At 42.5% G+C, this 25,714-nt stretch overlaps 1 protein-coding gene across 3 annotated transcripts; it reads left to right on the top strand.

Annotated features, from left to right (window-relative positions):
• On the top strand, nt 1-25,714 carry arhgef2a (Rho guanine nucleotide exchange factor (GEF) 2a). Of its 3 annotated transcripts, none has more exons than XM_020653873.3 (23): nt 1-263; nt 8,769-8,931; nt 9,487-9,554; nt 10,404-10,467; nt 11,307-11,439; nt 11,716-11,825; nt 12,393-12,536; nt 12,633-12,883; nt 13,239-13,364; nt 14,503-14,620; nt 15,549-15,625; nt 15,878-16,049; nt 16,698-16,774; nt 16,866-17,038; nt 17,646-17,713; nt 17,925-18,113; nt 18,216-18,302; nt 18,498-18,547; nt 18,640-18,675; nt 19,288-19,338; nt 19,562-19,888; nt 20,404-20,563; nt 21,571-25,714. In XM_020653873.3, the coding sequence occupies exons 1-23, from the start codon at nt 201-203 to the stop codon at nt 21,597-21,599; spliced, it is 2,736 nt and encodes a 911-aa protein (XP_020509529.1). In that variant the 5' UTR covers nt 1-200; the 3' UTR covers nt 21,600-25,714. The 3 variants fall into 3 exon arrangements, with proteins under 3 accessions (XP_020509529.1, XP_065804144.1, XP_020509530.1); XM_065948072.1 differs by having other exon boundaries at nt 2-263; nt 20,401-20,563; XM_020653874.3 differs by lacking the exon at nt 1-263 and adding an exon at nt 5,261-5,387 and having other exon boundaries at nt 20,401-20,563.

The raw sequence follows: 25,714 nt of genomic DNA, 5'->3' as shown, positions 1-25,714 counted from the left end.
ACTGGAAGCAGAAGCACGTTGCAGTTGGCCGGTGAGGACAGGTTTTTTTTTTTTTTTTAGTTTTTATGTTTCTCTCTCTTTGTCAGATTTGTGAGGGTGATCGGCGGAGAAGAATACAAACATTTAGTCTGGATATTTGATGTTTCTGACTCTCTGACAGCCCTCTGAGTCTGTCATTGTGAGAAAACTGAGCCGTCACAATGTCCAGAGTCACCAATCTGTCGAAGCTGCGGCAGGAGAGGATGAGGGAGATCAACCTGAGGGTGAGTGGGCTTCATGTTCATCATTCTAAAAGACTAGTAGAGTTAAAAAAAATAAGTAGAGGTGATTTAATTAAAGTTTCCTGTTTGTGAATCACTGTGTCACTCCGTCAGGCTGACTGGTTCCCTCTTCAGGATCACGGCCTCTCACACTGCAGGCCCTGATATCTCTTAACATGTAGATATAATCCGGATAATACTGTGCCTGTTTGTGGATGTAGGTGGCGAGGTGTTTCTATGTTTGTTGTACACAGTGTACTTGCTCACTGGATATTTAACTATAGCAACTGTTGCCATAGAAATGGCAGTGGGTGTGAGTGTGATATTACTGCTGTCTTTGAGGATGTTTGAGGCCTCCAGTATGAGCCCAGAAACGTTTGGTGCTTCTGCCACAGCCTCACAGTCACAGACAGACTTTTTTCTTCATAAAAACGGAAGAAATGTTGACATCGTCGATTAAGCAATTTGCTGGATTTGTTAAAATTGCCCAATCTGCAGTTCTTATGAGTCAACGGCTGCGACATCTTCATATGACCTTTACCCCTTGCACTCTGTTTTAAAAAAAAATATGTATTGGTTATTTTTCAATAAGGGGAGGCGGCATTGCAATTACATGAGTGCGACAAAGCAAAACAAGGCACACATTGTGATACCGCAGTACCTGCCTACCCACCCCACCACACCCCACAGCACCCCCAACCCACCTTGGCAGTGTATGCCAGACAAAGATGGAGACAAGGCAAGGACCTAAGTGCCTAAAAGGAGAGACAGAAAAATAAAAGAACAATGATAACACAATAAAAATAATTGAAAGACTAGACCTCCCAACCCCATCACCCCACCACCCATAAGAAATCTATACAGCAAACCGGAGCTGACAGGATTATGTTGATTTCCTCCATCGTCCATGATGATAGCCACAAAATGTATGTGTATGAGAAGACAAAGGAGGTTACATATATATACATAAATAATTAATCACAACTACCTATCAATCAATCATAACAAATGTTATCTCGAAAACACTTTACAAATAGCGGGTAAAAAAATCCTACTCTTCGAAGAAAAATGGGATGGGGGAGATGGGATAAGATGCAGGAAGAAGACAAACGGGGGGGGGGGGAATCCATAGCTGCTGGCCATCATCACCAAAAATCCTGAGGATCCTACAAGACGAGAGCTCAGGAGCTCCCAGGAAAAGATGTGGTTAGTAACTAAGATTTATAAATAGCGACATGCGGTAGTATGATGTGAATGCACAGAGAGAGAGAGAGAGAGATAAGAGCTAGTTCCTCCTGTAGTCTAAGCCTATAGCAGCATAACTATGAGCTGGTCCATACCTGCGCCAGCCCTAAGTATAAGCTTTTTAAAAAAAAATAGTTTTAAGTCTATTCCTAAAATTACAGAGTGTGTCTGCATTCCAGACTCTGATTGGTAGATGATTCCAAAGGAGAGGGGCCTGAAAACTGAAGGCCCTTCCTCCCATACTACATTTAGAGACTGTAGGTACCACGAGCAGGCCTGATGACTGAAGGCTCTTCCTCCCATAGTACATTTAGAGACTGTAGGTACCACGAGCAGGCCTGATGACTGAAGGCTCTTCCTCCCATAGTACATTTACAGACTAAAGGTACCACAAGCAGGCCTGATAACTGAAGGCTCTACCTCCCATAGTACGTTTAGAGACTATAGGTACCACAAGCAGGCCTGATAACTGAAGGCTCTACCTCCCATAGTACGTTTAGAGACTATAGGTACCACAAGCAGGCCTGATAACTGATTGCACTACCTCCCATAGTACGTTTAGAGACTATAGGTTCCACGAGCAGGCCTGACAACTGAAGGCTCTACCTCCCGTAGTAAGTTTAGAGACTGTAGGTACCACAAGCAGGCCTGATAACTGATTGCACTACCTCCCATAGTACGTTTAGAAACTATAGGTACCACAAGCAGGCCTGATAACTGAAGGCTCTACCTCCCATAGTAAGTTTAGAGACTATAGGTACCACAAGCAGGCCTGATAACTGAAGGCTCTACCTCCCATAGTACGTTTAGAGACTATAGGTTCCACGAGCAGGCCTGATAACTGATTGCACTACCTCCCATAGTACGTTTAGAGACTATAGGTTCCACGAGCAGGCCTGACAACTGAAGGCTCTACCTCCCGTAGTAAGTTTAGAGACTGTAGGTACCAGGAGCAGGCCTGATAACTGAAGGCTCTTCCTTCCATAGTACATTTAGAGACTGTAGGTACCACGAGCAGGCCTGCATCCTGGGAGCACATATTTTTTGTAGTAGGTTTTACCAACAAGTGATATTAAGTGTTTTTGGCAGGATGTTCTTGAGCTGTGGAGAGCTCCAGCTGGGCAATATCTCCATAAGTGGAGAGCCATTCCTTCACTGACAGTACGGACTGTACACTTGAGTTATTTTTGCAAATAATGTCAATGAAAATTAGACTTTAGGACACAGAAACCAAACAACAAACACTTAAAAGAAACTATAACTCTCCATGCAAATTCCTATCCATCCCTAAGAGCAATTTGTGTTATATCTTAGAATAGCTGTCCACACATCTTGTGTTATCCCAGGACATGTGTTAAATACTTGATTCTGATTAGCCCATTATGCATAGCAATGGTTTTCCATCCCTGGATAGATCTCCTTTTTTTTGTTTGTTGTAGAAGAACATGCCGTGACTAAGACAAGGAGACAGTTGACAGTTTTGCACTTTAATACTCACTTTCACTTTGAAGGTCACTTTATCCTGGTTTGTTATGACCAACATCACATCCACTTTTGATGCTCGTTTAAATGGGTCTCCATTGACTCATACAGTTTATGTTGTTGTTTGATTTTTTCTTGTCATTGTGGACAAGAGTTGTGGTTGTAGTTCCCAGAGTCATATACCATCTATCAGACTATGATGGATGTTGACTGCTGAAGGGTTCAGAGATTGCCCATATTTAAACAATTTGTAACATGGAAAACAATAGTTAAACATTTTAACTTTAGCATTTTAGTTTCCTGCCTTGATTGTGATGTCAGAGGAAAATGACCAGCATGTGAATCTGACCAGTAGGGGTACTTTTATTCTTGCACATGCAAGAATAATTCATTTCAGGAATTACTTTATAATTCAACATGGTGTACCTTTGTGTTTGCATGAGTTAAGCAGACTTTGACTCCTCCTTTGTTGCAGAGCTTCATAGAAACGAGGATTCATGTCAAACGATATGCAGTATGTCTGAGTGCGCTGTACGAGCTTTCTACAGCTTTCCAAATAATTGGAATTTTTTTTTACATGAACCATTTCAAACTCTGAGTCAGGAGCCTAGAGAGGCCATGAAGGCTGCATCTGCAACTTCTATTTCTGAGCTTATCACCCTTCAGATTAAAATATGTATAGTATGCTAAATCATAAAAACCTTCCAACCGGCCCCAATCAAGCATTTCACTAAAGCCGTCAAGCAGATGGAGGTCAGGTGGTTTCTGTTTCATGTATCCCTTGTTGTTCCTGCTCTTATTCTGTTTTTATTTGACATTTTTTTTCCTGTAAGTGTTTTTGAATGTATTCCTCTGTTTCATTTCCTCTTTTTTCTGCACCGTACAAGAATGGCATTGACATTAACATGTCGGTCAGGGAGGCTAAACTTAAATTACCCAGGGTGCTTTGCTGTCAAGTAGGAATCAATCTGGGTTACTGGACCACTTATGTCCCCACAGTGGCTTTCTGCGGTCCTCAAAGTGGAGCAGTTAGAGAGTGAGTATGCAAGTGAAACAGAGCAGGTCATCCAATGAATCTTTAGACTTGCTGTTCAGGTGGAGATCGTCTTTGCAGGTCAGATGTTTTTGACTTTGTGACAAGCTCATGGCTGGAGACTGTTTCTGCAACGTAAAGTTCAACACAGAGGTCACGATTCTTACAAAAAAAAAACACTTTTAGATTACATGTGTAAGACACCTCACTGCACTTTTACATGTCATGAAGATAATGTGCATTATAGTCCTTAATTAAAGCCTTCTAACTCACACGGGCCTTACACCAAAGGACTTCAGATTAAGATCAGAAGAGATTTGTTCCAGTTGAGGTGCACTCCTGTGATCTCGGCCTTTTGGTGTGAGGGGGTCCGTTTGTGCTCCTCTGTCTAACAGCCCCGTTTCCACCCAGCGGTCTGGTTTGGGTCAGTACAGTTCAGTACAGTGGGGGCGGTAAACCGTGAACTTGCTTGCGTTTCCATGGCCAACCGTGCCCTTACACATCACTCACAGCGGCACGACAATGGCCGATAAAATCCGACAAAGAAGAAGAAGAACGTGACGCAGTAAACGAAGATCAATGATTCCTAAGAAGGTCTGCATCGCCAAGGTCGTCCATGGGGCGGTCTTAGGTCGCAAAAAACACAAACACAAAACAACCTTAAAACGACTCTCTCCAAATCCACAGGATATTTGGTGCCCTTTATTAACGCTGTCACACGGGAAGTGACAGTTCTATCGACCAATCAGCGGACTGCAGTGTGTCTGGCTCCACCCTTCAGAGTCGGATGAATACGCTTGGCACCCCAACAGAAGGGTACCAAAAAAGTATGACGATATGGATCAGTTATTTTGGTACCCTTCCCAATATTTGACAATGGAAATGCCAATAAATGCGTACCTTACTGAACCGGACCGCTTGGTGGAAACGGGGATTAAACTACAACTGACACCTCAGTGAAAGTTCCTACCTGTAATGAGCATGACCTGAACCCAGAGGTGACACCTGCTAGAGCTATTTGTAGCACCTCGGTATGACTCCCACTATCCCTTTAATTTATCTGAGCCAATAAGAAATAAACACACCTGTAGATGTGTCAGACAGTTTTATTGTTCATGTGACACATCTCAGAGTTTTAGTTTATTATAGTGCGGATATAGCGAAGTCTCTGTAAGCTTCAAAGTGCCCGTAACATATATTCAATGTAACTTCCTCTAAGCTGTTCTCAGAACTGATGAAGTCTTCACAGACAAGGTTTAAAGTTTGGTGCAGCTGAAAGCAGAAGGAAGTGAAAACGATACATATGGATGATTCTGAATCGAGCAGGTGGCTGACGGACGTTATTGTGAGGACACTCTGACAGGCTGGTAATGTAAAGTGTTGTTTCTGTAGGCTGGTTGATATTATCTTCTCTTTGTTAGCCTGTGTGATCTCTGAATTCATGTACAAGGGAGGTGTTTAACTTTTTATTTTTTTCAGGTTTGCAGGGAGCCAGATCAGCTATGTCTCGCCTATTTTGTTTTTGAGCTAAGCTAGTTTAAGCTAGTCTCTTTAGCGTCACAGTTGATGCACTGATATGAGTTTTTCTCCTGTCTCAGTAAAGATTGTTCTCAGCCGAAAGATTTCTTTATTTAAAGCATGTATAATAACTATGATAACAAGACGTGGTGTGAAAGCCCCAAATTGTCTTGTACATCTACTTATGTTCCCACTATCCCTGAAATAGATGCTTTAGCATACTGTGACCCCTAACAGTACAACTTAAAGTTAAACAAACACAAAGATCCTAGATCCTATTATATTTAAGTGTGACAGTGGTCTTTACTCCTGAGCGGCTATCCTCTTTTAAACGTCATCATAAGTTTCTGTCTCTGCAGCTCAAATGTGTCGATGTTGTAATCGGTCCGCTCTAACTTCTTCTTTCACACCATGTGATCATCATGAGAGCTTCTTCTTTTCTGAGAAGAGAAAATAACACCACAAACATAAACACACAGGAAGTTGGGGAGCCCCTGATTTCATCATCAGGAGACCCCAGAGATCAGAAGAAAAAAAAAGCTGCAGGTTCACTGCTGCAGCTGGAGGTTGACGCCGAGCCTGAGGTGTGATGAAACTATAGATGCTGATTAACGCTGCGTTGCAGCATCAGTGTTTCCACTAGGTTTACAGCGTGGGGGGGGGCGACAAGGTGACACAACGACACGACAACACAAACACTTGAAGGAATCTTGGTGTTCATGTGTTACTTTTAATGACAGCTGTCCTATTCTATCAGACAGGTATCCTTAAATGACTTCTTTCCCTGATTTCCGACTCTATCCACTATCCTATCTCTACAATAAAGGCACAAAAAGCCCCAAAAATAAATCTTTAAAAAACATATATTATTATTATTATATTTTTTTTACTTGACCTTCAGGGGGAGCTGGGGGGGCCGTTGGGTGGGAGGGCTGCGCCGAACTGGACCACTGACTCCTACAGGGGGGGGTCGGAATTGTTAAGTGTGGAAGCACTAACTACTGAAAACGATGCATGATTAAAATCAGGATTTAAAGTCCGACCAAAATTGAATAAGATCCTGACAACAGCCTTTTGCAACACAATCCAGAAAGTTGATTCACACACTAGTCTCGCCTCTGACTCTCCACCCAAGCACAGCTTCCCCCTGTTGACCACGTGTGTCTTCTTCAATGTATTTATCAGACTGAAACCGTGTCCTTCCTCTTGTTACCACACGATGAGCTGTGTTAGCAATAGCTTGTGCTTTCTTGGTGGCCAGTGCTGATATTGTTAAAGTGCTGTTGGTTTAGAGGGTAAGATTCACTTCTAATGTTCGCTCTGGTTGACCTTTTTCTTATCAATCATTCCCTTTGAGAACTGAGTTCCTGATTTCCTGATTTGCAGCCATAACAGGCAGTCCAGTGTGACATTCAAACAGTTTGAGCTTCAGATCCTGAGTGTGACGTCAGATGAAAATGGGGGACTCATGGTAATGAGGTCAAAGGTGTCACAGGAGGAGAGAAAGAGGTTCATGTATATGTAGAAGAGAAGGATGTTTTATTGAACCGCCCCCTCTAAACCCCACCCCCGCCCCCGATCACACAGGTGATGAGTCAATGCAGACGTCAGCATGAACAACCAGAAAATCCTCCCACACTGCAGATCAATAATCTGAATAACACCATCAGAGCACAGGAACTGAGGACCTGCTTCAACTGAGCTGTTTTTAAGTTTGTGGGGACAAAAACGTAAAGGTAGAATAAGAAACAGTTTTATAAAAGTACACGCACACCTCGAGGGAATAGCCTCAGACTCAAACGCGTACTCACAGGGACTGCGTCAACTCTCACCTTCAGACTGCAGACACAGGCATCGACACGGGCGTAGCAGCACTCAGATGTGCGTTAGCGTACTCTCCAGTGTTCTCAGCAAACAACAAATCCCAGATAAGAACACTTTGGTGAATGTCAGAATATTCTTAAAAACGACCTGAGGTTTTTTGAGGGTTTTAAACTCAAATTTAATCTCGAACAGTTTGTACCAAGGACAATTTAATTTCCTTAACAGCGGGTCTCTGCTTCAAACAGCCATGGACTGTACCCTCCTCAGGGTTTTTTGATGTTTTATCTACAAGTTAAATTTGGGCTTTCTGCAGTAGACGCGGCATAATGTCATCCCCGGCTCCTCTTTTTGCACAGACTCTGGATGACAATATGTCAGCCTCTGTCACAGGGATTTTTTGGCTTCATCCTGTTTAACTGGACCATGTCAAACTTTCCATCAGAATCAGAATTGTTTTTTATTGCAGATTACATTTACACATAAGAGGTAATTACTCCCAGTATTAATCTCCTCTCAGAGTGCAGTGTTAACAGAAAATACTCAAGTCCAGTGAGCGTAATGTAATGCACACAGCCTTCACATTTTATATGTGGGGTCTCTCAAGACCACAGTAACCAAGACCCAGACACACCTGAGACCAGAGTGCTCAGAGACAAGACACATGCAGGAATCCAGACCAACTCGAGACCAAAACCAAGACCATAAATATCACAGAAAAATTATCATCTTTTGTGCAGGGGGCGTATCACACATTTAGAAGGGTTAGTTATTCAATGTTTTAGAAAGAGGTGTTTTCCTTCTTATCACAGTAATGACTCAGCGGTGGTCTTGACCAGTCTTGATTTAACATCCGGAGTCTGTCCAGTCCGAGACTGAGTGAAAATGCTTTTGATTCCCAGACGAGACAGAGACCTTGATAAAGTCCGATCTCGGTTACTGTATACGCTACTTATCAGTGACATTTTATAACTTTTAAAGCTGTATTTGTTTGTTGTCTGCTCTGTGTTTAGTCTGTCCAGCTTCGTTTTGCGTTTGCTGTGATACAAATGAATTTCATAAGAGATCAATTAAGTGCTTTCAATAGAGCTGATCCTCTTCTATCGTTCATCCATGTAGGAAATCCAGCTTGATGTTGGAACGGCCAAATGCTGACGCAACGCGCCTGTTTTTAAAGTTGTTAACATTTGTGTTTATATATTGTGTGAAGTAAAAGTCAGAAAAATACGATCTGAAGTTCAGAATGAGTTCCTGTAAACTCAACTTTGTTCGATAACCTTGTATTCTCACTCTGATCCGTTCCATCTTGTTCTGCTCTCTCGTGATAAACTCCCTCTGAAACGTTTCATGACTCCCACAAACACACAGGAGGTCATTTCATCTAGATTTCTGTGTGCTTCTCCCTCCAGAACAAAGAGAGGGAGAGAATGAGGGATCGAGAGAAGGCGGCGAGGGAGAGGGAGGCCCGTTACAGTAACGGTCATCTCTTCACCTCTCTGACGGTTTCAGGAACGACGCTGTGTTCAGCCTGCAACAAGAGCATCACGGCCAAGGAGGCGCTCAGCTGCCCAAGTCAGTAACATACCTTCTGCATGTTCAACAGAACAAGTCAAAAGTACTGAGGTAGAGGTCAAAGTTCACCCATTTTTTAACTTCAGTCAGAGGAAAAAGACTCGTAAACCTTACATGCAATTATTCGATCGAAAAGTTATGAACCTTCTGTTTGGTTCATTACTTTTAAAAAGTGAAAATCTGAGTTATCGGTAACCACCACAGTCCGTATAAAACATGGATGTAGTCTCAGTGACGTCACACATTGATTACTGATGGGGAGTTTTGAAGCTAAACGATGGAGGCCACCATATTGGAAATGCTGTCTCAGAATGACTGCCAATGTCCACAAAGTCAGTGCAAAACATCGACGGCGCTGTCACTCTACATTTTGGCATTCACTTAATTTTTATGCACTGGAGGTTTACGCTTTGTAACCATCAATCTAATCCAGTTTACACAGACTGTAAGCATTTAAATCCTGGAGTTATTTTATTGCTTTAATAGGGGGAAATTTGAAAGACAGAAGTGAAGCCTTCGTGGTGACTTTTCTTTTATACTGCTTTTTTTTTCCAGCATGCAACGTAACGATCCACAACCGCTGTCGAGACACTCTGCCGAACTGTGCCAAGATGAAACAGAGGGTAAGACTCGCACTATTACATAAATCATACTTGTTTACTGAATCTACGGACACATTCAGGGATATTTCATATGTTTTGTTATCGTTTATTCATAATCTTTAGAGTTCAGGATAAAAAGTAAAGTTCAAAGTCATCAAAGTTTTTCCTCTACAGGTCTCTTCATATTGAGCAAAAAAAAGAGAAATATGTATTAAAGCTTGTAAAATATTGGTCCTAAATCACACTGCGAGACTCGTCCAGCAGCAGCAAATATCTGAATTGTTCTGATGTTTTCTCGTCATCGCAGGAAATCAGAGTGAAATAAAATGCTGTATGTTCGCTCAGGGCTTCTGTAGTGACTTACACAAACCACCAGAAGATAAAAATATGAGAGTAAAATGAAGCAGAAATGATTTTACATCCAAAATTAAAATAACGTTTAGGACATATCAGACGAAACATGGCTGCCTGATGGTTTGATAGTTGAAGAACATTTTGGGAAAATGACACAAGAGACTGAACTTCTAAATCACTGCATAGAAGAAGAAGTCGGGTGTCTTTTAATTCAATTCAATTCAATTCAAACAACTTTATTAATCCCTCTTGGGGTAATTGGTGTGGAGCAGCTCGTACACATGAGAAAGAAACACGAACAAAGACAAGTCGACGTAAAAGCAACAGATTAGCCTACACAAGGAGTTAAAACATAGACAAGACCTAAATGAGACACTGATATTGGACAGACTGATTAAAAGTCAGCCAGACTGAAGATGAAATGAAAACACACTGGAGTGATCAGTCAAATAAAAGAATGAATAATAATAATAAATGCGTGCGATGCATCCTGATCTGTGTCCTTTAACACCACAGCAACAGAAGACCGCCTTGCTGAGGAATAACTCGGCTCTGCAGAACGTCACGCTGCGAACAAAAAGTGAGAACTTTTTATTTTTCCCTACTATTTTAATGTATCTTCCTCCTAATGTTGTGAAAATGTTCTTTACGTTATGATACGTTTTGATACCGCATGTTGTAAATGATAAAATCTCTGTTAATTTACTAATCAGTCGTATTGAAAAGGACTGCAAAGATCGACGATCTTCTTAAGTTGAACTAGAAGCTGCAACGAGAGAAAGAAGGAGCATCGTATAAATTGTGCTGTTAAGAAACATAGACGATGTATTTGTATAATTCAGACAGTGTGCGGAGCTTCGACTGCATTTTTGGTTAATTGAAAACTAATTTTGGTGCCTAAGACTAGTGTTGCAGTCCTTGAAATCGTTCTTGGTCTCGAGAGTACTTTTTGATGGTCTTGTCTCGGACTCAGACTGGGCGGACTCCGGATTTTGAATCAACAACTGGAAGGCTATTTTTTGATGTCATTACTGTGATTAGAAGGAAAACGCCTCTTTAAAAATAAATAAGGAAAATAATAAAAATAATAACTTAAATTCATTCAGAATTTGATTTTCAACCCCTGGTTACTGCCGCAACCTTCTCGGTGTTACGGTCTAAGTGAGTGACAAGCTGCACACGAGATGATGATTTTTCAGTGATATTTATGGTCTTAGTCTTGTCTCGGTCTCGGAGCACTCTGGTCTCGGTTAGTGTGGTCTTGACTACAACACTACCTAGGACTTATAATTTTGTTGCCTTGGTATTGAAACCGGTATCAATGTCATTTAATTAAAATATTCAAGTTTAAAAGTCATGATTCAAGTCCCTCTCCTCGTCCCTCTCTTCCTCTACCTGAAACATTTTCTAAATCCTCAGCTCCGGGGATGCGTGAACGTCCGACGTCGGCCATCTACCCCTCGGAAAGCTTCAGACACACCCTGCTGGGGTCCCGCAGAGGACGCTCCGGCCTCTCGCTGTCAAAGAGCGTCTCCACCAACAACATCTCCGGGTCAGCATCACATCCACTGGTCAGATACAGAACAATATAAGGGACACGTCTTAATCCTTTAATTAGGTGAAGGTCCTGCACAGGAACTTAAGAGTGCCACTCTGAAGTATGAATTAAGAAATCTGATGTGAATCAGCTGGATGTTAGGGTTGATGTACAAAGAAAAGATTATTTTTAAAGGCAGCTCCTCCAAAAAGTCTATTAAATCCTGCAGAAAGGAGGAGGATTACTGACAGCTCGTTGTTGTTGTTGTTGTTGTTGTGGTTGTGGTTTTAGGACCCTGACCGATGACTCCCCTCTGGGTCTGCGGAGGATCCTGTCTCAGTCCACAGACTCCCTCAGCTTCAGGAACAGAGCCATGTCTGTGGAGTCTCTCAACGACGACGGTAATCGAACAGAGAAGTCTATAAAAGTGAAGATGGCTCATGATTATGAGATACAGTTACTGTTCAAATCCTGCTGAATGGAAAAGGAAATGCCAAAAGACTCCGACATGATGAGGCAGAAAAACTCTTATCAGGTGCTGCTCGGATTCATGCGGTGGAAAAGTTCAGATTAATGTGATTAACAGCTTGGTTGGCTCACTTTATGACGGCGTCAGAGTTAACCGTTGCTAAGGAGAGAGCTCTAACTGTAGATTGCAATTCAATAAAATAGTCTCCAAATCTATATTTTGTTTTAAATGATTGATTTGAAGTAAGTAGCGGTGCAATAAGTGGGATAATGTGTCGTGAGCAGGTTGTTGTGAGCAGGGCCCCCTCCAGACACCTCATCAAAGCTTTGTTATTGTTTTAAAACACAGCTGATTGGAGGAGGAGAATGAAAGTATCATGCGACAAGAGAAAAGCTGCAGTTAGCATCTGGTTCATGAAATCAATTCTCAACAGCAGGAGGATCGTATAGCTCCATAAAGTGTCTTAAATCTTTCCTGCTGCCGGTCTCCTCTTGTTCAGGTGAGATCTACTACACCTCGGTCCTGGAGGAGATCGAGTACGAGGGTCAGGACTTTAAGGCGGACTCGTGGAGCATGGCGGTGGACAGCGGCTACCTGCAGACACACCGTAAAAACATCATCAAGAGGCAGGACGTCATCTATGGTGACCAGAACATCCTCCACCCCCCCGCAGCACGTCATCCATCTTTATCTGTCTCCTCTCTGTGACCTGATCCTCTCTGACTCCGTCTGTCCCCAGAGCTGATCCAGACGGAGCTGCACCACATGCGGACGCTGCACATCATGGAGCGCGTGTTCAGGCAGGGCATGCTGGACGAGTTGCAGCTGGACCCGAGCACCGTGCACGCCATGTTCCCCTGCCTGGACCAGCTCATCAGGATACACTCGCACTTCCTCGCGCAACTTCTGCTGCGACGCAACCTCAGCCTGCACCCCGGGTCCAGCCGAAACTTCACCATCCACCAGCTGGGAGACATTCTGCTGGAGCAGGTGACACACACACACACACACACACACACACACACACACACACACACACACACAGACACACACACACACAGACACACACACACACACACACACACACACACACACACACACACACACACAACTTCAAATCTGAAAACAAGTCTGAACAGAGGCTGATGTTAGAAAACTTTCTCTCACTCGTGTTAACAGAGACTAAACCAACCTGTGTGTGTGTGTGTGTGTGTGTGTGTGTGTGTGTGTGTGTGTGTGTGTGTCTGTGTGTGTGTGTGTGCGTGTGCGTGTGCGTGTGCGTGTGCGTCTGCGCACGCGCGTGCGCGTGCGCGTGTGTGTGTGTGTGTGTGTGTTCCTCTGTTAGTTCTCAGGTCAGTGTGCAGACGACATGAGGAAGACGTACGCTGAGTTCTGCAGTCGACACTTGAAGTCCGTTAAACATTACAAAGAGCTGCTGGCCAGAGACAAGAGGTTCCAGTGCTTCATACGGGTCAGACACACACACACACACACACACACACACACACACACACACACACACACACACACACACAGTTTTATTGATGAGAGAAAAGTGCAATGATTTGAGCAGTTTCCACACTATAAACAGAATAAATTGAGTTTATAAATTGAAATAAAACTGATTATTACTCATGTACTGCACGAGATGTGCCTCTTTTTACGACTGTATAACTATTCACGTCTGTCCATTGAGCACACGCACACAGCAGCCATTTTTCTCTGACGTCATTCTGAGGTTGAAAGTAAATAAGGTGTTATTTTTTCAGTCTTGCTTTGTTCCAGGTTGTCGCTGTTACAAACTTACAGAATCGGACAAATCATCATCTCAGCTCTCGTTATTCTTTCACATAAGAAAGAATAAAAACATGAGGAGGCCATATCTCAAATTAAATTAGAAGAGCTGATTTAAAGAGACGTCATTGTAGCCACATCATGCTAATGTTAGCATTGAGCCTACTCCACGCTGTGTTAACGCTCCTTAATAAAAAATATGACGACAAATGTGCGTCATTGAACGTTTTTCCACAAAGAAGACGAGAAGCCGATGAGCTAAAAACAGATCATTGATAATAAAAACTGACGACATAAATGTTTGCCACTAGAGGCTGGTTTTTGTTTAAGAGATGAGGCGGGGCTAAAATGTTCTTCTAGTTTTTATTTGTTGTTTGCAAACCACCTCAGAGGTAAATTAGGGGCGGCTGTGGCTCAGTTGTAGTGTCAGTCATCTCTCAACCGGTAGGTCAAGGGTTTGATTCCCAGCTCTTGCAGCCACATGTCCGATGTTTCCTTGGGAAAGACACTTAACCCTAAGTTGCTGCTTCATCAGCGGTGTGTGAATATGTGTGAATGGATGTAAAAGCACTTTGAGTCGTCAGAAAACTAGAAAAGAACTAAACAAGCTCAAGTCCATTTACCATTGGACTGCCCCCTACTGGACAAGAACTGAATAACAGGACTGTTGTCATGGCAACAGCACAGTTGAAGATAATCCTCAAATGTTCCATCTTTATTTAAACTTCAACCTTCTTTCTTTTCTCCCGGTCCTTCATTTTAATAATCTTAAATAATCATAAAACAGAAATAACTCATGGAGCTCTTCTTTGCAGCGGGTGAGTCGGGGGCCGTTGCTCCGTTGCCATGGCGTCCAGGAGTGCATCCTGTTGGTGACTCAGCGTATCTCAAAGTATCCTGTTCTGGTTCAGAGGATTCTGGATAACACCACAGGTGAGTCAGCATAAAAAACACGTCACAGCTGCTCTTTTTTATTGAGACACTTATGATTACATTTAGACAAATAAAGAGACTGATCTCACTTTAAGGTCTACTTTAATACAACAAAATGAAAGACGGAAACAAACGCACATCTCTGGGATGGTCACATCTTAACTCTTCAATCAAACCATAAAGACATATTTATGAAATCAGCTTTATCAGAGTTTGTGTTTCACATATGAAGAATGTAAAGTTTATGAAATCCCATTTTACAAACACAAATATAAAAACTTGTGGACAAAAACTGTGGGATAATTAATTTACTGTTTCTATAGTTTCTGTGTATTTTAATCAAACCAATGCGGAAGTGCAAAATCCTGCAGTTCCTCTAGTGTCCACTAGAGGCTGGCTGTAGAAGCACAGGAAGTCACATACACACCCATTCAAAAAGCCTGTGTTTACAGCAGAGATTAACATGTTTACAGCCTGGTTCAGAAAAAAAATAGGTCTGATTTGCTCAGGTCTCGATCGGCACACACTGTAGGGGGCTGAATTTTTTGATGACTCATCCGTTTGGTTTTAAGAACGATGTGTTATCCATAGTTAGGCGTGTAGCTGACATGATTGACAGGTGGGCGCGGAGTAACGGTTTGTCAAGATGCTTAAAACACGTCTCAGCTCCAGCTCTCAGCCTGTCGTGAGGTTGACTGAAAGTTAGGTTGAGACAGCATTTCCAGTATGGAGACCGCCATCGATGGGACTCCAGCGCCCCCTACAGGAACAGATGGATGACATAACTCAGGCTACAAACATTCTGATTTACAGTCTGTGATTTTAACGTGTTTACCTCTACAAAAATCCTTTTTGCTTTGAGGCTGATTCTTGCACTAAACAAAAACAAAAGTAACTGATTGTGTTTCTGTATTTTTTTCTCCTGCAGATGATGAAGAAGAAGCGTCCTCTCTGGCTCAGGCTCTCTCCATGGTCAGAGAGCTTCTGAGTTCAATCGACCAGCAGGTACAAACAACCTCTCTGAGTGATGTAACGCTTTCTTCTTCTGAATTTGAGCTTCTCGTCATGACCTTCTGTAAAAACCTGCTAAAACGTATTTTCTCCTTTATTGTAAGACTAAAGTCAGACTATTAAAAAAATCAAACAAAGAAAACTAAACGATAAAAACAGGATGGTTAACAAACGTTTCATTTAACACATAAAACGAGATGTTTGCAGTCATGCTTGGTGCTGATGTTTGTGCATCCTGATGTTCAGATGGAGGATCTGGAGAAAACTCATCGTCTGCAGGAGATCCAGGCCAAACTGGACCCGCGGGCCGAGACCAGAGTCCGGGACGGTTCCCTTTTTAAACCGGGAGAGCTCTTCAGGCGTAGACTCGTCCATGAAGGGACGCTGTACTGGAAAACACCCGGATCAAGGCTTAAAGGTACTCGGTGCTACGGCAACAAATAAGACTCTCAAATCGAGGTAGAGGATGATGTCACAATCCGGCTCTTAAGGCCAGACTCTATTATTGCACACCTCCACATTGCACTTCACAAGACTCTATACCAGTGGTTCTCAATTGGTGGGTCAGGACTCTAAAGTGGGTCGTGAAGGTGTTTTCAGTGGGAAGGTGTACCTTGAAGAGAAATTGTGTCAAAAGCTCTATAAAGCCCTTCTTTAAAAAGATTGTTTCATTCAGTTTCTTTGTTCTGTCACACTTCGTACCATCTCAGGTCCAAACTGCTAAAATTTTTCATGAAATAAAATCTGATTGATTGAAAAATATCAGAATTTTGGGTCGCGATTTTTCATGAAGGAGTCGGTGATGGGTCCTGAGACTCGACCAGTTGAGAGCCACTGCTCTATACAATATTTAGTTTGTGTCATGACTTTGAAGTTGGTTTTAGTCGGGTCTGATATTACTGTCGTTGTCTTTCTGCGTCTTCCTGCTGCAAAACAAAGTTCACCTTGTGGGACAATAAAGAAAACCTGAATCTGAATGTGAAGGTTGGGTAGTTTGGGTAGTTTAGGAAGTTGTGGCTGCAGGGTTGAACGTGTGATCATCATCTCTGTGTGTGTGTGTGTGCAGATATCCAGGTCCTCCTGATGACAGACATCCTGGTGTTTCTACAGGAGAAAGACCAGAGGTATATCTTCCCATGTCTGGTAAGAAAACCTTTTCTCATGGATCACTTTAGATTTGATTTTTATAAAAACAAATGTTCATGCTGCTATCTCTCCTCTGTGTGTGATCCAGGACAAACCACCAGTGCTGTCCCTTCAGAACCTGATCGTGAGGGATATAGCCAATCAGGATCGAGGGATGTTCCTCATCAGCGACTCGGCTCCTCCGGAGATGTACGAGTTTCACGCCGCCACCAAAGACGACAAGAACGTGTGGATCCGACACATTCAGCGCACCGTCAGCAAGTGAGGAGATTCACAGACACAAAAAATATTGAACGTTTGTTTTTGTGCAGCAACTGCTTGTGTTGTAGTCGAGGCCAAACTAACCGAGATCAAGACATACCTGAGACTGATACAAGACCGAGTCATTTAGGGATCCAGACCAAATCAAGACCAAGACCAAGACCAAGGCAGAGCGAGACAAGACCGAATAAAAAAGCTTTCAATCCTGAAACAAGACCAAGACCATCAAAAAGTGGTCTCGAGACCAAGACTGATTTCAAGTACTACAACACCAGCAACGGCCGTCATAACAGAGGAAATAATCACAATCAGGCCAAACCACAGAAAGCTGTTCTCGTTCTGTAACTCGTGTAAATCTTAACGAATCACTCGTCAGCTTTTTACAGACTGTCAGTGGACGCTACACTGTAGCTGCGTTTGATGTCAGCTGGGCTGTTGTTTTCACTTCCTCAGTCTGAGGCCTGAAACTAGCTTAACCTGCCCTGGTGTTCTGCAGAATAACCAACAACTGGAAGTCACACTACATACTACTATGTAGCAGGCGGTTTCTAAACAGCCGTGGGTTCATTATTGCTGTTTAACCAGGAAATGTGTTCTGTGTTCTCAGGTGTCCATCGAGGGAGGAGTTTCCTCTCATAGAGACTGAATACAAAGCTCACCTGAGGAGACTCAAAGGTCAGAGACGAGACAGATCTACAAATCATGTCTTATCTCAGATTGTGAACAGTATATTTCAATTTGCTTTATAAATGTGTATTTGAAAAGAAGCACCTCCTGATACCAAAAACAAGAATTGGACATTGCTTAGAAGCTATGTGTTAAATCAACTCAGGTGTGATTTTAATAATCCTACATCCCCCCCCCCCTCTCCCTCCCACACACACAGCTGACCTGCAGCAGAAGGACCGGGAGATGTTGGAGCTCCTGCAGGAGAGGGTGATGTTGTTCTGTGAGCTGACGGAGGTGACGAGCGGCCACGAGGGGCTTCAACCGCCCATCACTCGATATTTATTCAGAGCGGACACACCACAAGCCCCCCGAGCCGAGAAGCTGCTGATGGATGCCACCGCTGAGGGTAACACAACAAACTGTATCTCAGACTATAACTGAGATTTAAAAATGACGCATGACACTTATAGAAAAGTGTGTGTGTGTGCGTGTGTGTGTGTGTGTAAAGTGGAGAGGTTGAGCGAGCTTCTTCTGGGCTCCAGCTTGGACATCCCTCTTCTGTATCATCACAACCACTTGGAGGCGCTAGAGACCAGTGAGTGAATTACATCTCTCATACGACATAAAAAAAAACCCACAAAAATTCACACACGTAGAAGATGAAAAGCTGTGTGATGTGTGAAATCTTTATTTACCTTTGGTTACCTGTAGCTCAATAGTCCAGTGTTCTGTACTAAACCTGTTTATGGTTCCGGGTGTGACGCTGAGTGTTCTCTGTGTTTGTGTTCAGGTGATCAGGATCTCTTGGTCAATGGAGCTCATGATTTCTTTGCTTCAAAGGTGAGCTGATTGGCTGACAGGGGTGCAGTGGGCGGAGCTTTCAGAGGTGGTTCTGTGCTCTTTTTAAAGTTATGTTTTCTTTTCATCTTAAGGATTGTATGAGGAGTCCCGACCAGCAACCTCCCTCGGTAAATATAATTTAACCAAAAGACAAAGATCCCTCTGCGCGCAGCTACGTTCAGGAACGTTACCTTTAGAGACCGGCAGGTTTAACACCATTCCAGAGGAAGACAGAGTTTGTTTGTTGTGTGAGTTAGGTAAAACTGAAATGAGATGAGAATGAGACTGTCCGATCTGTGATGACATAAGGAATGTTCTTTTTTAGAAAATGGTCTTCTATTGAAGGTGATTTCTTTTGGTGAGATGATTGTGAAAAACTTGAGTTGTGTTTAAGAAGAGGAACCTTTTTTTTTTAGCAGATTTTATCTGCAAAGCATGCTGGGAGAAAAGACAGAACACACTGTTTAAGCCTGTTTAAGACTGAGCTGTGACAGAAACAAGCAACTTTGCAATGTTATGAAATGTTACTGTAAACCACTGCAACTGGGTTTCTGGTGTCGTATAAACCCATGAGTGTTGGGGACTTTGGTGCATGACACGTAAATAATTACAGTCAATCAATCAAACGTACAGGCGGTTAAGGTTTCTTAGAGTGTGTTCTCATGTTTGTGTAAACTATTTTATATTGTGATGAATAAGTTGAATGATTGTAAAGTATATTTTTCTGCCTGTGTTTTCAGGAGATCTATCAGAGGCTGGTGAATCTCAGTGTTTATCTTCACGCTCTTCAGGTGAGAATCTCTCTGACCTTCAACACATCTGATTCAAAATAGTGCTCTGTATTAAATAAACATTCTTGATAAAGATGCAGAAAACTGTGAGGGGATAGTCATCCAGTTATCTTGAACGCCTGAACATTTTTTTAAATCTTGAAAATATATTTAAATTTAACTCTTGTGTGTAAACTTAGATAGATTCAGTCAATTTTGTTGTTTTCTCGATCGCCTGCTGCAGGCTGCAGTCATCAAACAGGACTCCATCTTGGAGCTGCTGCTGCAGCCTCAGGACGCAGCGTCCCCAGGTTCAGGAGGAGCGTGGCGCCCCCTTTGGCGGGACGGTGGAAATCGTGAGTCCAGTGCGGGTTCCACCATCGGGGAGCTGGCTCTCCTGCAGAGACAGCATAGTCTGCTGCAGGAGGAGCTGCTGAGGCTGAGAGACGCAGAGAGCCGCTACAAAGACAGCGAGAGGGCCCGGACCAAACTGGAGCGACAGGTCCGACACATGAAGGTCTGCAGTGGGGCCTCACCCAACCTCCAACAGCAGGTGGAGCTAGCATCACAGGTAGGGATGTTTGTACAGTGAAATAAGAGAGAGAGATCTTTCAAATACTTTAGATGAAACAGAACAAATATTCTAACTTTAGTCCGTAGCATCTCTCAGATCCAAAATAAGCAGAAACCCAACCATCCATTTTTTTACGTTTCGTTTAGAAATGAAGCTAACACAGAATTACCAAAACATGCAGTTTCCTGAGTGTCCACTTGAGGCTGTCTCTAAAAGTGAGACAACCCCCATAGAACCCCATTTTAAAATGTCCAACTTTACAGCAGGAATAAACATGTTTACAGCCTGGTACAAAAAGATTTATAGCTCTTTTCTTCATGAAAACTGTACCTGTTAAATTATATAAAGGCTTACAGTCATGTATGATTAGGGGCGTGGCCTCTGAGTGACAGGTGGGAGCTGCTAGCAGTCTGCTAGGTGTCACTGTGTTGTTGGAGCCTTTAAACTAATTTGCAGATTTTTGCAGTCTTTTATGTCTGAAGTCTCTTTTTCTTGTCTCGCTGTTACAGCAGGTGTCTCTACAAACAGGAAGGGGTGGTTCAACCGGAGCTGACCTACAGCGAGGCGGCAAGGAAGCTTTCAGACAATCAGACGGCCTACAGGATGGCAGTGATTTGGAGGCGGACATGACGTCAGACGAAGATGAGGGATCGGCATCTGAAAGCTCCAAAGGTCAGACAGCAGGAATAACACCCAATGACTGTAAATGTTCTTTATGATGGTAGAGTCAGTAGAAATGTTGGTTGCCGTTTGTAAACACAACATTCAAACTGGGCCCCTCCTACTGGGCTCATCGCCACTAGAAGTGCACGCCCACTGCAGGACATTTTACTGCTTGTTCCTACACTGCAAGCTGACGCAGGCTAGCACAAGCTAACCGCTGGCGTTTGGCACCTGACTGTTCAACAGAAAGCAGACCGTGGTGTTTCGCCTCACTATGATTTTATTTTCTCTTCTTTGCCACTACTTCCACGTCCGCAAGTCTAAGGGATAGAAAGCTGTTGACGTTTCTCTCCTTACATGATATTAAAGGTCACATATTCTCCTCCTCTTCAACCGGTTTAAATAAGTCTCAGAGCTCCTCAAAACATGTCTGTGAAGTTTATTGTTCTAAATCCACTCTGATCCTGTATTTGATCATGCCTATAATCCCCTCTATTTCAGCCCAGCTCAGAACAAGCTGTTTCTGTGTCTGTAGCTTTAAATATGTAAATGAGCTGTGTCTGACCACGCCCCCTCTCTAGAAGGGCTCTAGTGACTCAGGCTTTCTCGCTCCATGTCCTATTGTTTACAGTGAGAAGGCAGACTCAGAGGGCAGAACAAACACCTAGCTGTGGGAGTGTCACCCACCTGGGGGAGGGGTTACTGCCCTTTGTGATGTCATGAAGGGAAAATCTCCAAACGGCCTCTTTGAGCACACATTTTCTGAAAAGTGGAGCAGGCAAAAGACAGAGAGGAAGAACATTTCTCATCATTGGGGGGTTTGTAGACAGACTAGAAACACATATTATTGTAAGAAAAACATGGTGAAGTGGATTCTGTATAACATGTAACCTTCAAAGCAGAATAGTTGGAGGTCCGATGTATGTGGGGTTGTAACTTCAAATAGACTGACATTAACATTTTTTTATGGTTTTGTGGGACCAGAGGACTAACTTTTGATTGTTTCTTTCTTTCAGATCTTCACGATATCCCAGAAGAGATCTGATCCTCTGCATGAGCCACAGTGCTTCTCAGCTTGTAGTTTTAAGTCATAAAGATGTGAACTGATCGACTCTAACTCGGCACATTGTTGTGCTCTCTGGAGAAACACACACATACACACACACACACACACACACACATACACACACACACACACAAACACAAAAAGCACAACAATGTTTATTTAGCTGCTTTGCTTTCTCGTCGTTGGCTTGTGACAGTGAGTTGTTTTATTTTCAGCTTTTGAATGAGTAGATTTCTGTTCTGACGTCGGGTGACTCAATGAGGGGAAAACTGATGGATGATGCTCTTATTTGACTTTATTTGAGCCGTAGATTTGACTCTGAAGGTTCGGACACTATTAGGGCTACTGTTTCAACATGTTGTGCCAAAGCAACTGCAGTCCAATAAATGTCAAATCAGGGACTTTTGAACTTTTTGTTCCAAACATTTAGAGAGTAAGAGGAGGAAACATTGTGAAAAATGGGTTTAATAATGCTATTTGCACTTTTGTAGTTCTTACCTGGTGATTATTTTAGACATAATTCAGTCTCTCTATGAGCAGGATGGCATCGTCTTGCAACATTTGAAACAAAAACCATGATGTGACATTTTAAATAATTTTGCTCTTTTTAGAAATAAAAAATATAAAGTTAAACTAATGTTCCTTCTAGAGTTAATCTAGGCATAAATACCAGAAAACATGCACAATGTTCAAAGCAATCCAGTCAAACCATCCTGCAATAAAAGCTGCTGTCACAGTGCCTCGCTACTCTGAAAGTGTCCCCGTCTGCTCTGGCTTCAAACAGCCTACATCATTATTTTAATCGTAAATAGAGACGCACCGATTCCAAGGTTTTTCATAAGGTCTCGATTTTATAGATCACAAACTCCTCTTAGCAAATAAGCCAGTGTGCTAGTTTTAAGCCTTTTTAGGGCGACCTCAAGGTTTATATCTGAGACCCCTGATTGTTCTCCCCTCCCTAACTCCAAAGTAAAAAACAAATGTTAACATCTCGCCGTCTTCCATTTTCTGATCTCACTTTTCGCAGGAATAAACCATTTTGTGGGTCAGTGCCTTCCGAAACCTTTAGAGATGACTGTTACAGGAAAGATTCAGAGGTCTGTTTAGTAAATTATCTTTTCAGGGTTGGGTTAAAATATATCAAATGAAAACACTTTAAAAACCTGGTTATTGGTTGGAGCTCAAACAAACAGTGCCGGCCCAGGTCAACGGCACACGAGAATTATTCCCTCCTGACCTCTAACACCATGACCTAACCGCACGCCACCGTTAGATATCACATCGCGTCGCACATGATCGAAGATTGAAGGTGGACAAACGGTTGTGTGGTGACTCAAATCACAACTCAGAGGCTCGTTAAAAGTGAAAAGCAAGTAACCTTGTAGCGCCTTCTCCTTCCTTCTTCCTCGTCCGTCTACGCGAGTGACCAAGAGGAAAATAGAAACAGGACGTCAGGGTCAATACGGCGCAAACAATAGAATCGATCGTATGCAGGTCACGCTTACACAACAAAAGTTTCAGCCCAAAAAACGTAAACTTTAGTCGCCTTTTGGCTGTTGGTTTTACAAGACAACGGCGTGTAGTGGGCCTCGACATACAGAGTGCAAACTTTTGAAAAACTGCAACTCAACTGAGAATAAGACTTAATACACATGAGCATTACGGCTTCAGTCAAACATCTTCAAACGGATTCTAGAGTCTGGGGCCCTTGGTAAAAATCTGTGGGGGGGGGCCCTCCAACCAGCATCCATCACCATTACGTCTGCCATTGTCCAAACGAGAACTCCCTTTTTTTTCCTGTTTCTTTTTCCTCTTCTACAGACGAATAATTCCTCTTCATTTTTCTTTTTTTTTTACTTTCACTGACGGACTTTGCTTTTCACAGCAAGTCTAGCAAGAGTGCAGTCAGATGGGGCCCCCTTCAGGAGGTTTCCTACTTTGCACATTTTGGGCCACTGCTTTGCTTTAAGTTTGGGAGCGCTCAAAGGGCCCCCTACTGGTCTGTGGCCCCAAGCAGTGACCTGCCATGCCTGTTGACAAACAGCGCCTCTGTGTGGGTGAGTACAGTAGGTGGACTACAACAAAAATGGTGGACTCGTGTGTTCGGTTTGTGCTGCTTAGTTGACATTTGCTAGAAATGTTTCGGCTTTGTAGTTGAGGGTCACGTGGAGTAGAAACCCAACCTCATCGTCCGTCCATTTTCGTTTGTTTTTGTTAGATCATACCAGACGATAACAACACACTACATGATAGAACTTACACAATACTATCGGTGTGACTGATTTTATGACACAAAAAGAGGACTGAGCTGCTAATAAATACTATAGTAACAGATTAAATGTAGCTGTTGAAGCACAGAGCAGCCATGTTGGACTGTAACTCAGGCTACTGAAGGTTCGTCGAGTTTCCAAGTCCGAATTCAGACTTCAGGGGGGCATTCCTGACTACTTGTCAGACCGTGCAGTCCGACTTTCTGACTTCCGAGATCAAATGGAACGAGTCACTACAACCTCATGGCTCTGTGGAAAAAGAAAATGTGTGCATGTTGTTTCATTACCAAGTTACACTGCCATCTACTGGTCTGGCATATGTACTACAGTGTTCTTTCTCATTTTATTGGAGCTATGTGTCATCAAAAAGTCGCCTGAACATGTAACTTTTTTGATAACGAAAAATGATTCCGTCCTCAGAGGATCTTCTCGTGTGAACGTGGCCTTAGACTCGTGGCTAGAATCAGAAACAAATACCACAAATATCATCGTAATTAAATCCATTTTTATGGCTCTTTTATTTTCCTCGCACACTCCACAGAGTTATTAAAGGGAACCAGCCGATGATCGGAAAGAAAACAGGAAACGAAACGGGGCTTCATATTTATGTTTAAGAGAAGTTTATATCTGTTGTGTTTGGCCTGATTGTTTTGCATGTTTTTAAACCTGAATACAACCCCCCCCTTTTTTTCTAAAGACCGCAATAGAATTAAACTTTGAGCTTTATTGTGTATTTATCCATAAAAATTTCTAAGATGTATGGGGACTCTATCTATCTATCTACATACCTATCTATCTATCTACCTACCTATCTACCTACCTATCTACCTATCTATCTACCTATCTATCTATCTATCTACCTATCTATCTACCTACCTACCTATCTATCTATCTATCTATCTACCTATCTATCTATCTATCTACCTATCTATCTACCTACCTACCTATCTACCTATCTATCTACCTACCTACCTATCTATCTATCTATCTATCTACCTATCTATCTATCTATCTATCTACCTACCTACCTACCTACCTATCTATCTATCTACCTATCTATCTACCTACCTACCTATCTATCTATCTATCTACCTACCTATCTATCTACCTACCTACCTATCTACCTATCTATCTACCTACCTACCTATCTATCTATCTACCTACCTACCTATCTATCTATCTATCTATCTACCTATCTATCTACCTACCTACCTATCTATCTATCTACCTACCTACCTATCTATCTATCTACCTACCTATCTACCTACCTATCTACCTATCTATCTACCTACCTACCTATCTATCTATCTATCTACCTACCTATCTATCTATCTACCTATCTATCTATCTATCTATCTATCTATCTATCTACCTACCTACCTACCTACCTACATATCTATCTATCTATCTATCTATCTATCTGCTGAATCAGAGGGATATTATCCTCAGGATAAGCTTGCTGTGTATTTTAATTGTAAATAGCGTGGAGCGTGCTGAGTTATGCAAATGTTCTTGTGGCTGCAAAATGAACGTGACCTTTACACGGCCGCTAGAGATGAGAATGTTACCGCTGTACCTTTACCTGTATCTACTTTACTGATATGAATGTATGTGTGTGTGTTTGCTAAAAGTTGGGGTTGATGCAGAAATATGGAGATGTATGAGATAACGCCATGAAGTATAAGATATTATAATTTAAACAGACACTGAATTTGTGTAATATGCCGAACCGGAAACAAGGGCTGTACTTTTGTTTGCACACATTTATCGTCTTTAATGTGAATTGAAAATGCTACTTAAAGATTAAACATGTATTACAAACTG

The sequence above is a fragment of the Labrus bergylta genome, chromosome 19 (genome assembly GCF_963930695.1).
Source record: "Labrus bergylta chromosome 19, fLabBer1.1, whole genome shotgun sequence".
Lineage (NCBI taxonomy): Eukaryota > Metazoa > Chordata > Actinopteri > Labriformes > Labridae > Labrus > Labrus bergylta.
The sequence above is the reverse complement of the archived record's forward strand: the minus strand, read 5'-3'. Positions and strand labels throughout refer to the sequence as shown.